Source organism: Charadrius vociferus, unplaced genomic scaffold (genome assembly GCF_000708025.1).
Source record: "Charadrius vociferus isolate BGI_N301 unplaced genomic scaffold, ASM70802v2 scaffold163, whole genome shotgun sequence".
Classification (NCBI taxonomy): Eukaryota; Metazoa; Chordata; class Aves; order Charadriiformes; family Charadriidae; genus Charadrius; species Charadrius vociferus.
Window position 1 is genome coordinate 21,597,170 of NW_009648332.1, and position 16,471 is coordinate 21,613,640.

At 38.1% G+C, this 16,471-nt stretch overlaps 1 protein-coding gene across 1 annotated transcript in view; it reads left to right on the top strand.

Moving 5' to 3' along the window:
• The window catches only part of DENND1B (DENN/MADD domain containing 1B), a 170,586-nt gene that overhangs the window by 100,703 nt on the left and 53,412 nt on the right, over nucleotides 1-16,471 (top strand). Inside the window, exon 11 of the mRNA XM_009884930.1 lies at nucleotides 9,945-10,045. Within this exon, the coding sequence (XP_009883232.1) occupies nucleotides 9,945-10,045 (101 nt within the window). The remainder of the gene's footprint in view (nucleotides 1-9,944; nucleotides 10,046-16,471) is intronic.

Sequence of the window (16,471 nt, forward strand, 5' to 3'; positions counted from 1 at the left end):
GGCTGGCCAGTGTCTGACAGGAGCTTTCTCATCATCCTGTCAGTAGTATGCTAACTAGAGTGTATCTTCTGCGGCCTACACTGGCAGGTGGAAAGGATGCTACACTTTAAAGCAAATGTCTAAGCGTTATCTCCATTTTGACCAGTATTTGTTTCAGGTAATACAAGTCTGCTGTGTCTGAGAGCGTGGTGGTTACAAAGTTCTGTCTGCTTTACGCTGGCTGTAGGTTTCTTTGGTAATCCTTATAAAAACAAATATGTACATCAATAAAAGATACCGATTATTTTTTTTTTTTCTTGGTGGTGAAGGAGCACCGAATATAAATTTACACACAAATTTGTGGAATCATTTTTACTGTCGCTTATGCAAAGAGAGCTTTCTGCAGTTCCCCCCAGTCGCTGTGATGAGTTGGAGTGAGTGGTGGCTTCCTGTTCCTTGCCTCTTAAGGCAAAGGTTCAGATATGGTCATACAATCCATGGTTGCTCAGGCACTGGGAAGATGTGGAGATTCCTTGGAGAATGTAACACCAGCTGCTAGAAAAAGCGAAACACCGCTTGCTCTAAACACAGTGTCGTTGTGAATCACTTTGCTCCTCCTGCATCTGACCCTAAATCTGACATTGAGTTTATTCCAAAATCCATGTGTCCCAAGGCAGTAATATCGTCAACTGAATCAGAAAACCACTGTGGCAGTTGTCTGTTTCTCTCCCTTCACTTAAATCTCTCTGCAGTTTGCATGTTGAAGATTCGTGGATCTGGTTAAAAAAACTGCCAAGGAGCGCTTTGTGACTAGGCCAGATCACTGGGATGTGGTTTTGGAGCACAGTGCTCGTTAATGTGGAGCCTGGAAAGACGGAAAGCTGCTCTTTTGTATTTTTCTGTTTCTGAGCTCAAAGCTGCCTATTTATGGAGCTACTTCTCTGGTACAAACTAAGGATCCAAGACAGTGAAACAATTGGCTCCATACTGGCCTTCCATGTTGGAGAAAATAGAGACTTTTGGAGCTGTCATAGGGCTTAGTGACGTCCTCACATTGCCTTGTGCTCGGGTGGTGCTCCCAGTTCTGATTAAACGAACTGTGGCACCTAATTTATTTTAATTGTGCACTGTAGTACAGTCCCAATCCTATCTAAAAATGTACTTATGAAGTGTATGGCAGATCCATTGTAAATAATACTGTTCCAATAATTTAAAAAACGATAGATTTAAAATGTAATTTGTATCTCAGATTCCTCTGACATAGTACATAGTAGTTGGAAATACGTAAGGGGTAAATTTAGTTCTTGGAAAACAAGAACTGGATAGGAATTTATCATTAACTTGCAAGGCAGAGCAGATATCCCACTGATACTCACTGAGCTCCCAGAAGCATAATTAGAATTCATTTTGGAATACTAGGTCAATTAGACCATTTGGTCTGGGAGTAGATGAGGATCGGTGGTTAATAATTTTATTTTTTCTTTATAGTTCAGGTGTAAGCAGTCTAAGATAAACTGGGCAGAGATGTGTGTTGTGGGTGCAGTTAAGGTCCCACTGGGACAGCCGTAGGGAGTGTAATTCTAGCAATGAAGCTGCGGAATGTCAATATGGAATCAAAATGTGGTTAGGATAATACAGCCAGACCTGGAAAGCTCTCCCAGGCTTGAAGTTTAGAATAGTTTTCCCATTGCCACAGCATAATAATAGGAGAAGTAACTGTGAAAGAACTTGTGAAAAGAAATTGAAATGTGTGGTCAGCAAATGATTACAGTTCTTTTTCTTTTAATGAGAAAGGGGGAAAAAACAATAAAAAGTTGCAGATTGCTATTACCTGCTATCTATGTAAAATATCAAGAACTGTATCACTGGGTTTTATTAAAAAAAAAAAAAAGAAATCCCAGGCCCCAAACAAATGAAAAAAATTAAAAACCACGCTGTAAAAGAAGAGAATGTAGACAGAAAGACAGATCTACAAATTCTTTTTGAAATTAAATTTTTCGCTTATTAGCACTTTCAGGAAAAAGAACAAATCCAAGAGTAAGATAACCCGGGGCAAAAGTTGTTTCTTTTTCCAATTCATATAATCTTTGGCAATTCAGTAAAAACTACTGGAACAGAATGCTGTGTAGAGCCAGTGCATGCGCAGCTGTGGGCATATGCAATCGAAGAGAAGCCTTGAAGTACTGAGTCCCTTGTGGTTGGGCTGTATGAGAACTGAAAGTGAAAGAGTCCGTATTCTGTTGACCAGAACTGTCTCACCCCATAAAAAAAGTACCACTGAAGTCATTGGTGACCATGTGAAGCTTAAGATGTGAAGATGAGTTACTGAAGGGCATGCGAGTGTAATACCAGCTCTCTGTTCTGGTGTGCTGTTATGGCAAGATTTTTCCTTTTTCATGGTCACTGCTGCTTTATCACTCTTTTCCCAAAATTCACCAATGACAAGATGAACTGTAACAGAGTCAGTGGTTATCTCTTCTCTTGCTCACAGTAAATAAGTTGTCTGTCAGCTACTCACAAGGAAGCTGTTCCCTGCTGCTTCTTAATTAGCGTATGGCAGAAGAACATACCATGGAGTTACTCTGGGGGAGGAAATGTTAATAAAAATTATTTTCCTGGAAACTCTCCTTTCAGAAGCGAGAAACATTTGCAGAACTCCCTTGTTTTATGGGAGGCTAGCTCTTCCTCCATGGGGACAGGTCATAATGTAAAGGAGGAAGGAAAGGAGGAGTCAGGAGACGGTCAGGAAACGGGGCAAAAAGACCTATGCGTTTGTGGTGTTGTGTGTTTTTGTGAGAGAGGAGAAGATAAAGAATTTAGGAAATAAATGAATGTCAAAATGAGAATAAACGAATTCTTAAGAATGTACAGAGTTGAAATGAAGAAATATGAAGAAACAGAAATTATTGAACAGATGATATAAGGAAGCATAATTAGTTTATTACAGGATAAACAAGTATCCGAAGAGACCTGTTAGTTAACCTAATCTGTAACGTGTTAAAGATAAAAGCTAACTGCTAACTTCCAGAAGTTTTATTTTCAAGCTATGAAAAATACTAAAAATCTTTGTGGGATGAAGAAATCGAGTAACTAAACCAAGTTACATGGCTTTTTCTGTGCCACCTACACCTACTTTGTTATATAGATACCTCTGATTATCTATAAAAGTGCATGTAGGCGCAGTATGCCAGTGATGTTCCTTGTTGAGCACTCACCTGTCTACTACCACTTCAATTCTATTTTATGCTCAGCTTCCATTATTGGGAAACATGTCACTCCTGGAGCCATAGGCAAGGAGCAAACCATGTCTGCAGTCTTTTCTTTTCCTTTCCAAACTAATGCACAAGAATGATGCCATAATGCTGCTTTGTGAATCAAGAATTGCAAGAAAAGAGTGAAATTGATTGTATATGAAGTGCTGTCAAATTCATGAATAACACTCTTCTCTTCCCTTTCTTTTCGCCAGAAATAAATGATAAAATGAAGTGAATAATACTAAAAAAAAAAAAAAGACAAAAAAAAAAACCCAGAAGACAGTAATATTTTTATATTAGTGTTTTCTTTTTCACATTTAATTTTCACAATGGAAGAAGTTAAATTTTTCATCTGTGGACGGGAAATATATTTCCCTTCCCCTCTCTCCCTTCTGTGAGAGAGGAGAGCTGGGGGGTCTCATCTTGCCAACTGGAGGAAAATGCATTATGGCTCATTTAAGGTCCGGCTTCTTTTTCTTCTTAAAGATTATGGGGATGGCAGATGGGAAACGATTAGCCAGGAGCTAAATTAAAGAAATACATCGTAAGTGGCTTTGGATATCATGGCTTGGGCAGTATATTCTGTTCTCTTTTTTTGCTGAATTTCTTTTTTCATCAGTGGCTTCTGCATTCTCACCAATGCCAGCAGAATGGACTAAGTTTATGGTTTAGTCTGACTGTTTATTCTTTAGAGCTGGGAAGGGATTTACACTCCGTTGTAAACAGGTGAAAGCAAGGGCTCCTTTCCTACTTTTACTCCCCAGCAGTCTTCCCCCACCCGTTCAAGGAATCACAGAATCACAGAATTTTCAGAGTTGGAAGGGACCTCCAGAGATCGTCTAGTCCAACTCCCCTGCTAAAGCAGGATTGCCTAGAGCATATCACTCAGGACTGCATCCAGGCAGGTCTTGAAAATCTCCAGAGAAGGGGACTCCCCAACCTCCCTGGGCAGCCTGTGCCAGTGCTCTGTCACCCGAACCGTAAAGTTTTTCCATGTGTTGGAACGGAACTTCCTATGTTCCATTCAAATGGATGGGAAGGTAGGTCTTTGTTCCATCCAAATGGATGGGAAGGTAGGTCTTAGCAACTGGTAAGTATCTGTTACAGGTTTGGGACCTGGTCTTATTCCTGGTCAAACAAGAGTTACATACGAATGCCCCTGTAAGAAAGCTGGTAGCCTTAGGAGTTGTAACTATGTGGAGGAGAGCCTTCCTTTCACTTGTACGACTGTTCCCCTTTTAGGAAATGGATAGGGGTTTCTCAGCCATTCTCATGAACTGGGACTATTGGGGTAACAGCAATAAGAGTTGGTCCAGGCTGATGGTAGCTACTGGAATTGTGGTAAAACGGTGACCCATCCCCTACAGTTTATTGCTATAGGTATTAATAAGTAGATGCAATAACTAAAGAGAATCTGTGGCATCTTTCAACATATGTGTGGTCAAGGCAGTGGGAGGGAAGCAATTCTTTGGCCCAATGGGACTGTGAGGGAAGAGGGAGAGCACATACCAGTACCCATTTCTGGACATGGTGTTGACAGAGATTGACAGTATTTGAGGGTTTTTCAGGAAATGGTTTTATCACAGTAGTGCTTTAGTTGCATACAGTAGATTTTGAAAGGTTGTGTGGTATCACAGGTTAATTTTACTTCAGCGTTTTGTCGAACTTCTGTTGCTGTTTTTGGCTTTCTGACAAGATTCTGCTAATCAGTTTCTGTCTTTCTAGTTTGTGTGTTGTGTGTGCAAATCTTGCCACCTATGCTCTGCCTCTCTTTTTACCTTTGGTTATAGAAAAGTCTTTGGAGAAATTAATTTATGTAGATAGAAAATAACTGCTAGGTAAGTTTTGTGCAGTATACGGAATAATAATTTTCATGTTACTCATTGAAATTATGTGAATAATAGGTATCAAATAAACATAATTTTTGAGTCTGTGGAAAATCTTTCAGCTGAAGTAGTGTGGCTTTAGACATGTCATAGTGTTTTACCAAAAACTAAAATCAGGAAAAAAAAAGAAAAGAAAAAGGGTCCAGTCCTATTGAAATCAATAGTAGAAAGGTTCATTGATAGCAGTGAGCATTGGGGTAGCAGATACACATATCAGAATTACTGCATCCACATAAGGGATAGGGAGGAGCTGCACTTTTCATGTTCCGAGGAGCAGGTAAACCTGCTTTGATCAAGTCTTGAACTAAAACTTTTCCTGACTATTTCTGTTAAGCAGTGCATAGATTTTGAACGACAGTCTTCCCAAGTGGCTGCTTATTGCCATAAGGTGGAAAGTAACTCATCGATGTCTAGAATTTGTGCTTTATTTCAGTCTTGCAAGGATTTGGTAGTAATCAATTTACTATCAGCGGGTAATGAATTTTGCTAACAAACTTAGTAATGTGGTCTCCCACTATTTGGAGAGACACTGTTATCACCAGGTATATAGTTCCAGCATTTTATTTATTTTTTTTTTTATCATGAGACAGAGATAAAATTATTGTACCAGAATCATTACAAAACTCTGGAGAAAACACCACATACTCTCCTTGCAGGGTGGTGAAAGCTCATAGGGTGATGTTGGCTGCAGTGTCTTATCAGATCAGAAACAGACTGAATCTTTCAGTTGTGCTCAGTAGTGTTAGTAACTTCATTACTGATAGAGAGGGCAGGGGGCAGGAAAATTCTTTTCAGGTCCAATGCAAATGCTAGCGATTTCAAATTAAATATGCGTATTTTTAGAAGGTTGAACAATGATTTTTTTTTTTTTGTTAAAAGTTGTTTTTAAGCTAGTTCAAGTCAATTAACTCAAGTTGTTTATGTAATTTAAAACCACATTATTTAAACCAATTTTAAAACCACAATTACATTTATTTTTGAAATTAAAGTTGTTTAAACTAGAAGACATCTTTGAAATGGAGAAAAACAGTCTGAAAAATCAAAATTGTTGGAAGCAGAAATATTAAAAGTTTTGTTTGATATTGACAAATGGGTTTCAACAGGTAAAAACTTTACTTAAAGGCAGACCACCTTTTTTATTATTAATAGAATCACAACTCTGATAGGTCTTTTCTAGTGCAGTGGACTACAGGAGAATGTCTCAACATCAGTTGTCTCCTCAAAGTATGCAATAAACTATCAGATTTGCACTGTTCTGCTCTAATTTAAGATTTTTATGGCAAATGAGCTGAGCAATGATATACTTGTGTGTATACATAAACATACAGCAAAGTTTATTGGACAGATGCTTTTTACCTTATATATATAAGCTTATCTGTAAGCGGGGTCATAGTTCACAATTGGTGTAGTCTCCAGTTGTCCCTGGCAAAACAGGTTAGGTTGTACACAGCCTTGAAGATGACTTCAAGGTAATTTAGGATAATGACTACCTGTCTTGAAAAGAGATTTTTCTGATCTGTGATGTTTCTCTTCTTACTTTTTTTTTTTTTTTAAAAATATGCATCTTGATAATTCCTTTTAGAATAGATAGCGATCAACAGACAGGCTCCGTATGAATGCCTTTTCCCCTAAATAGCATAAAGAATTGTTTTCTGCAAAAGTTCTCACCACTTGGTCAAGCAACAGATGCTTATTTCTGCACCTAGGAGCATCTGCTACACTCTCTACCTTGCTGTGTCCTACTTCAGCATTCAGCAGGGTGCCTGCCGGGGCTCTGCCTGGCTCCGCTCCCAAGCGCAGATGCTATCAGACACCCCTCCAAATCTAGTGTCGCCTTAATAGACCTCTGTGTTCTGATCTAAGCAGTTGGGCTCTACCTGGTGCCCGAAAGCTTTTCAGATCTCTTGAACTGTCTGGTTACTTAAGACATGCAGCATTATTCCAAGATTTGCAGTAGTCCGCATTCTATTTAGAAGAATTAAAAGAGTATGTCAGTTAAATATGATATGTAATAAATATGTAAGTTATTTAAATAGCTAATGCATTTGAGAAATGCAGTCACTGTTGAAACAGTAAAAAAGGCAAAAAGAGAATTTGCCAGAAAGTGTGCAATTTTTAATATGAAATCCATATTATCTTATCAGTATTTGCTTAAATGAAGAGTTGGCACAGTATTAAAATGTCACACAGTTTGAAGAGCAGCAGAATCCCGTAGCTGCTTGTATTACAGGCTGTATACAACAGGAAACTATAAAACATACTCATGCCATACTACACTGTGTGGAAACCTACTGCAGCAGCATAGATGGAAATTTTTAAATAAGATGTTACATTAAGATGCCATTAAATAGAAAAGCAAGGAACAGTACAGCAAAGCCTTGATGTGTAAGTAATAAAATCTTTACCTTTCCTGCTAGAAATGCTAAAATGTAATAGATTTTTTTAATTACAAATTTTAAGTAGATGCCAGTCTAAGTGCCGCACCAAAATATAGAATGTAAACCAAGAGAGTTAATAAAAAATGAAATGTTTTTAAGGAATTATGCACTTCCTCTGTTGAAGTGGAAACTAAAATATAACACAGACATATGCATAAAATAGGAAAATACTTCTTCATGCAAATAGTATAGTCATCTTAATTCATAATTTAAGAATGCCTATTAAGAGGAGGAGGAAGCTGTATACTTTGGGGGATATCCTGTATAACTGTATGCTCAGCTTTATTTCAGTCTGTGATCGAAATACATGAAATGCTTATTTTTATATAGGTAGTTGAAACTTATATACTATGTACAATAGTATGTGGACATACTAATTAGTAATTCCATATCCATTTTCAGTAAAAGAGGAAAAAACATGATATTCAGCTTGACTGTGCTATTAGTAGTGTTAGTTAAACTACAGAGAGAGATAATACGGAAATAAAACTCAAATCCCACTGTGTAAAAGAGGGATAAGGTACTCATTTATTTCTTCCCCCAAATCAATTAATTTTTAGTAACAAGAGAGTAATTATTAAAATAGCCATTATTGTAAGACTAAAATGAGAGGGATTGCAGAGGTTTGATGTAAAGCTAAGAAACGAGGTGTTAATCTGCAACGAAGAGTTTAAATACGGAATTATGATATACTTGGCTTTCTGTAGCGTAGCTGTCAGGCTCGGGCAGTTCGCTGGTCAATAGTGACATTCTGTGTGTCAGTGAACAGAGTCTCCTGATACCTTAACCTGCAGTTCACACATTACTGAAGCTCCAACTGTCGAACATTCAAGTCCCTTGGTACTACTGCAGCTTCCAGACTCTCCTGACTGGCTCATGTTTCATTCTTTGGCAATTTGCCCTAATGATATCCCTCAGGAGCTTTCAGACCCTCTTCTTTTCCATATTTAATCGTGTTATATTAATCTGAGTGCTGAGCAAACTATGCTGCACAAATTGTAATTGTCCATGATTTCTGCTGCGATAGTCTTGTAATTTTTTTTCATTTTTCATGTAAAAATACATGTACGAAATTGCAGTGTAATTTTTATTTACAAGTCTTAATGTCTAAGACAGCCAGGGTATGAAAGCTTTAACTGCTGATCTGTTCCAAAGAGGTGTGTTCCCCTCCCCCCCCGCCCCCCAATCCATAAAGTTTTAGCGCTTGCTATATGGACAGCATTTACATTTTATTTTTAGCTCTTTGTTTTGTTATTGTAAGAGTACATGTCTAATAAACAGCGCTATTATCAAGTTAACCTCAGATAGTAATTCTGTTGTGATATAAAACATTAGGACAGTCTTGTCTTTTTCCATAAACTCGGTGTCTTCTATGTAGGGCATTCCCTTTTTAATTATTTTTTTTTTTTTTACTTTATTTTATGAGATGTATAGTGTTTTATTTGCTAGATATGGGCTACCTCATTTTGAACACAGTCTTGATGTTTTCTCATGCTGTTGTAACTCTGTGGCTGCATAATAAAATAAATAAATTTGAGTGACTCACTGATGGCAAAGTGGTATTTGGTAGATCAAATTTCAATTCTTTAGGTATTGCAAATCACTTGAGGAGTGAACTAGACTACATTTCTAATCAATTCCATAAATTTTTTGGGGGTGTGGGTGGGGTTTCTTTGTGGTGTTTTTCTTTTTGTTTTAGAAAATCACGTTTTGAATGATAAGCAGATCGTAACACCTCCTTTCTTGGCCAAGGAGTCCTTCATTTTCTGATGATGCTAGTGCCAGACTTGCCAGTCTCTGCTTTGGGAAGGGAGTTTTGGAAAATTGTAATAAACTTGCTTTGCTTTCACAAGGAGTATTCACTTCAGATTTTTTTTTAAAGGTAGTTTGGAAATCGAGACAGTGTCACAAACAGAAATTAATCCTGCTGCTGAGTTTAACGCTCTGCTGCGGCTTCGTGCAGGTTCAGATCAATTCCAGTTGTTCCAAATAGCAGAAATCTCGAGAAAAAAACTCCCGAGTCCTTCCCACTCAGCAGAGCTGAGTGCAGCTGGGGTGCACTCAAGTTCTGTGTGTTCGTGGCAGTACCCTCATTTGATAAACATCAAGTAGTGCATGTTTATTTTCTTTTTTTCAAGGAAATTGCTGCACAGGGCTAATCTTTAATTGACTTGTTAGTCTGATATCTTGCAAATGTTTTACTTGTATACATGTATCAGAGATCTTCACAGATGTGTTTAAGCAATTAAAAGTAATTTAAAAATGGTACAATAGGTGGTTTGGGGAGGTTAAGATTCTTACATGTCTAAAAATTAATTTAAGATTTTGTATTTTCTTTTTATTAATATTTTTTGTTTCCAATTCTGTGTGTGTATTTTTATTTTTAGTTAACTGCTTGTGTTCATGCGTCAGCTGCATTGTTATATCCAATGTATTGGCAACACATTTACATCCCAGTGCTTCCTCCACATCTTCTGGACTACTGCTGGTAAGACAGCTAACCTGTTATCCCCATTTCTGAGATTCTCACCTGTCTTGTAATTCTAACTGTGGAAAACACTAACTACTTATGTGACTAAATATAGAGGATCCAGTTTATGAAAGCACTTAAGCTGATGCTTAAATGATGACTTGAATGGAGATATTTCAGCATGCCTTTACATGGTGTTTGAATTGGTACCTTGAATTACAGTCCTGATGACTATCAGTGTAGTATTTACAATCATGTTTATAATAACTGTTCCTATTTTATTGTTAGAGAATCCATTCAGTAATTTAAATGCAGCTGTGTTATGCTTTTATTTGGCAAATATTTTAACTTGAGATAAATTATACTGATCGAAGCATTCAGAAAAAAAGCTGATCAGTTTTTCTGGAATCACATGTTAGTAGGCGTCAATGTTTCCCTTAGGTCTATACAATTTGTATTCAGACTCATCCAGGTTCAGGATCCTACCCAACACCTTCCTGAGTGAGTTTAAAATCTCCTTTTGATACTTCCAAAAGTTTCATTCTAAAAATTCTGCTTCTCCTCATGTGTTTCTGCTCACATGACAGACTTCGTGGTTTTGGCAAACTTCTAAGTTGAACAAGAAAGAATCACTTCTTGAGTCACTTCTGATCCTTCAACGGATGATGTTTCCCCATGCCTGTGTTTTAAGATTTCAGGCTAAGACATCTACTTTCTTTTATTCATAGTAGTACCAGACATACCAAATGAGAGTTTCCATTAAAGCATCTAAAACGGGAGTATCCATCCCTGGAGACTTTCTTTTTAACTAGATCCTATGGATCTGTGGTAGAAAAATGAACCATTTAAAGCCATTCTAGAGATCAGGAACATTGTTACTGTATATGAAAACCGACACCAAGTCAGATGTCTACCAACCTAAGTCTATGTTTCTGTTACTAATGTTTTTCTTCACAGAAATAAATTATGCTTCTATGTTTGCTGGACTTTTTTTTTCTTTTTTTTTTTTTTTTCTGGAACCTATAAATATTGATGTTCTATTGAACTTCTTGTTTTCAAAGAAATTCTCGCTATGTTTCCTTGTCACTTTGATAGTTTTTCCTCGACTTTACACTATTTACCCATGGTATAGCTTTTTCTGTGATAGTTCCTATAGTTCATATGTATATAATTTATTGTTTTAAAGAAGAAATCAAATATTCTTCTCCCACTCATCCCTTTACTTTCAACTATAGCTAAGCCTTTCATCTTTCATGATAGTTTTCTTTTGAAGAAACTCTGTCCTAATTGTTTTTCCTCCTAGCTTTGATAAAAAGCACCAAGATGGGGGTAGAGCTTGGATGTATTTGTTTAGTTTTTGTATTACTTGAGCTTACTGCCAGAAGCTTTGTAATTTCTTCGGTATCATCCATAAATGCTGTTCTCAGACAGTAGATCAACACCTTTATTCAAGCTGTACCCTGCAGAGTGCATCCTGAATACTAGAAGATTTTTTTATTTCCCCTCCAAAGCACAGATAATGTTTCCAGAAATAATAACGTTAGATGCTGTACACAGCTGCTTGTGATGATAATAGTTGAGATTCTAGGTCATTATGGCTTGACCTGAGAATTTTTTTTACTCATTAAAAGGAAGCACGGAGTTTCTTAACCTTGTAAAACTCATTTATATCCCTTTTTCTTTTTCACAGTGGTAGAACAGAGCGGGGAAAAAAAAGTTTCCCTTTTTTAGAGTTGTTGTTCAAATGGAAACATAAAGTTCATGAAGGGAAATGCACAATTGATGAATTTATCACATTAACTATAATTCAGATCTTTTAACTCGGAATTTCGTTTATTTGCATTTCTCTGCTCATGTCTGGTTTAAATGGTTCTTTCATTATACAGGTTAGTATAGCGTGATAAAAACACATAAATACTCAAGTTTCCTCATGTTTTGGCTTATTAACAGTGAATAAATATTTTCCTCATAGGTATATAATATATCAAGTTAGGAAACCTTGATGAATTCATAAGGTTGAAGTTTATACTAGTCCAGATCAAATGTGCGGTCCAAGAGGATCATGTCAATTTAAAGTTAATAAAATAATTTTCTAATTCTCTTTTGTATTTTCATTTTGATGGAACAAATCTCTTTTTATAAAAGTGTCTTTCTTCCTTTTAGCTTAACGTGCATTTTCATACCTAGAAACTACATCATCACTGCTTCACTTAGACTTTGTTGGGCTGTCTCCTATGAACTTTCATTTTCTTAGTGTTGTTCTGAAATTATATTCAAATAAATGAAGTAGGGGATTATCGATTTGATAATTTTCTTTGTTCCAAGGGAGTAAGGCCATTTTTAAAGAAAGATAAAATACATTTAAATCAACTAGTTTAAATATAGGGCCTGATACTGCAACTTTTCTTTGCATGTTAATCGTCCAACATATTTTGAGAGAAATCCACAATTTTTTGTTTAATGAGTTGGACTATATACCTTCAAAGTTTAATAAAGATAAATGATATAATTCTGTGGGGATTAGAATTTGATAAATTACATAAACTGCTTAGCTGGTACATCTTGTGGGCATGAAAAAAAGAAAAATGTATCTTTAAGGAAAACGTTTAGACCTATATTAAAATAATATTTAAATTTTTCTACTTCCCTTTTTAATCAAAAAGCCTGTTGGGTTCTACCAGGCAACCTGATATACAGACTGGTTTTAGACATAATGGAATGGATGTTCTTAAAGTAGTCCAAACGCACCCATACTGAGCATCAGTGTGGACTGTAATGCTGTCAGGGTTGGCCAGGTTATGAGTATTTGCAGGGTCCTCTGTGTGAACATACTGTATATTTATTTACTTCAGGATGTTTATTTTCCCCACATAGCTTATCTCGGCCTTGAATTCCTTTATGGGAGCTCCAATATGAGAATTGGAACAACCATCCAAAAAAGAAGAGATTATAAATTTCTTTTTCTACAAGACAGCAAAATACTAGGCAGTGAAAGTAACTTTTGGCTTAGCTCTACAGGAGGAAAACACAGTGGAGTTACTAAAAAATTGACTTTTCTGATTTTTTTTTAAAGATTTTATTTTACAATTCAGTAAGCAAAAAGGTATTGTTGCACTCAGCCCAGTAGGTGGCTGGCTTTCAAGAACGCTTTTACAAAAATTAAGTTTGAGCATTGACATAGTAATTATATTTGAATAACATTAATTTTTGTCAAGGAGAAAGCTAATTTCATCAAATTTCAATGTAATTTCTTGGCAAACTGAGTCACTGATAAAAGAATGTATGACAGTTTTGTCTGTGGATGATAAAGCATCTGTTCTACTGATGCTCTGCTAAGAATATAATGCAATTAGAAAATTCAAGTTACAATTGCAACATGTCTTTTTATGAGATTTGTTCTCTTCTGAATTGATATATATGCACGCCTGTTTTCATGAGAATGGGACAGTTATTTTCCAATTAACTTGCATGTTTTGCATAACATAGTAATTATTTTTGGCAATGATGTTGTAGATTAATAATATTTTTGGTAATAACATACATAAGCAAGAGAAAAACTATATAGAGGCTCCCAGTAGTATCATACTAAGCAATTTCATGTACATATTACAAACCTCTGGTGTTAAGGCTTCAGAATCCAGCAGTAATAAAATTCATTCTTTGCTGAAAATGATCAAATTGACTTTCCATACCTGCAATTTTTATTTTGTGCATTTTCAAGATGTGCTTATCTAATTAGCTTTGTACCTTTATTCTGTTAACTTCTCAAAATTGAAATGATGTAGCTGTTGCTTTGTTCTATAGAAAAGAGCTACACGCTACCCTTCTCAATGACAGATTTATTAATGGAACAAATCATCAGCTATTTTAAGTCAGTACAGGCCTGGTGAAGCTGCTAGAACAGTGTCGGTGTACAAGAAAACAAGTGTGCATAAAATGCATACATGATATAGCGCTTGTTTTCACCGTAGTTTCTCCAGTTCATGTTATTTGTAACATTAAGATAACTCTGATGCGATGAACCTGAAGATCTATTTTGCTGCATATTCAGCAGAAGAATCCTTAGTGACATGTCAGTCACAGTCATTCTCATTGCCTTGGTTAAATATGTTTTGTAGTATAGAGTGTTCTTAAAATTATAGTGTTTTAAAGCTGTCTGATTCCTCACTGAATATAAATGTGTGTTTGCTCTGGAGGGACACCCATTTATGATTCCACATAATTTGAGTTTAGTCCACAAAGGCATAAAGGCCTTAGCCTAGATGAAGTTGTCAGGAGGTACTATAATTTTTCAGTATTGGGCTAAGAAAAGATGTGTGGGGACATAGGGGCCTCCATTTCCCCTTTTGGGAGCCCCATTGCCTAGAAACCTTAAGCCATGACAGTTTGCAGTTTCAGCAAACCTTTATTTTGATAGTATAAACATGATGAAAGCTTGTTTTGGCCTCAGTCAGTCTGGGTTTTGGGTGATTGTTTGTTGTTTTTTCTTTCTGGCATCGATCCTCGCCCGTGGGACATGGTTAATGAGAGCAATTGGCTAATCCATAGTGCGTACAGATTTTTCTAAAACTGGCTGCAGTCGCAGGCAGGTGAGAATTGCTATTTTTGCTCCCAGAGTTGGGACCAAATTGATGTGGCCACGTGAACTGATGCAGTGAAGCCTCTCCCCAGACCTCAGGAAGTCAATTGGCAATCAGTCAGTGCCGGTGGCTCAGATCTGTGATCGAATTAATACAATGGTAGAAATTATTGTACGTCAGCTATCTGTGTAACTTCATATAAGTCATTTTACCTTCCCTTTGTTTTTCAGAGATTATTTTTATTTAGTTTTCCTCTCTGCTCCCTTAGTATTTTGTTTCCCACTGAGTTGCTTAAACCAGCCTATCTATCGCTCGCTTCTCTGGAGTGAATATTTTTAGTGATCTTGCAGTACCCAAAAAGTGTGATGATGTTTTTTCCCTTCAGCTCTGGGTACTGAGTATATTCGTTGTCAGATGGTGCCAGAACACATTCACTAGAGGAAGAAACAGAATACAATAGGAAAACATGATAAATTAGCCTGACTAATTCAGTTTCTTGCTTGCATAGTGCAGGAGGTCTCAGTCCAGAGGCTTTGTGTGGATTTTTGTTTTATTTTGAGAATATAGTTCTCTGACTTACTCAAATTGGAAATGAGATGTTTACTATCTTGAGTTACAAAGGATATTATAGAGCTTCCAAATACCTGATGAGGAATCACAGAATCACAGAATGGTCAGGGTTGGAAGTGACCTCTGGAGATCATCTAGTCCAACCCCCCGCCAGAGCAGGGTCACCTACAGGACTGTGTCCAGGCGGGTTTTGAATGTCTCCAGAGTGGGAGACTCCACAACCTCTCTGGGCAGCCTGTTCCAGCGCTCTGCTACCCTGAAAGTAAAGTTCCTCCTCATGTTAAGAAGGAACTTCCCGTGCTCAAGTTTGTGCCCATTAACTCTTGTCCTATCACTGAGCACCACTGAAAAAAGACTGTTCCCATCCCCCTGGCACCCTCCCTTTAAGTATTTGAAAGCATTGATAAGATCCCCCCGTCTTCTTTTCTCTAGACTGAAGAGACCCAAGTCCTTCAGCCTTTCCTCATAAGAGAGATGTTCTCATCCCCTAATCATCTTTGTAGCCCTTTGCTGGACCCTCTCCAGCAGTTCCCTGTCCTTCTTGAACCGGGGAGCCCAGAACTGGACGCAGTACTCCACATGTGGCCTCACTGGGGCAGAGTAGAGGGGAAGGATGACCTCCCTCGACCTGCTGGCCACACTCTTCTTGATGCACCCCAGGATGCCATTCACCTTCTTGGCCACCAGGGCACACTGCTGGCTCATGGTCATCCTGTTGTCCACCAGGACTCCCAGGTCCCTTTCCACAGAGCTGCTCTCCAGGAGGTCAGTCCCCAACCTGTACTGATGCATGGGGTTATTCCTTCCCAGGTGCAGTACCCTACACTTAGACAAGTACCCTTGTTGAATTTCATCAGGTTTCTCTCTGCCCAACTCTCCAGCCTGTCTGGGTCACGCTGTATGGTGGCACAGCCTTCCGGCGTGTCAGCCCCTCCTCCCAGTTTTGTGCCATCAGCAAACTTGCCGATGGTACACTCCATCCCTTCCTCCAGGTCATTAATATAATAAACAGGACCGGACCCAGTACTGACCCCTGAGGGACACTGCTCGTTACTGACCTCCAACTAGACTCTGCGGACTCTAGGATGGTGCGGGGAAGCCCTGGAGCATCCTTGGGGACCCCCCCAAACCCCCCCAGGACCTACCCGGCAGACGCAGGTGGTGCAGTCGTCCCCGTCCAGGCTGAACCGGGCGCCGTGCGCGTACGTGCGGCCCCGAAAACTGCACTTTGCTGGGGAGGAAGAGAGGCAGCGGGGCCGGGACTGGTGTCGGGGAGCGAAGCGCGGCTCCAGCC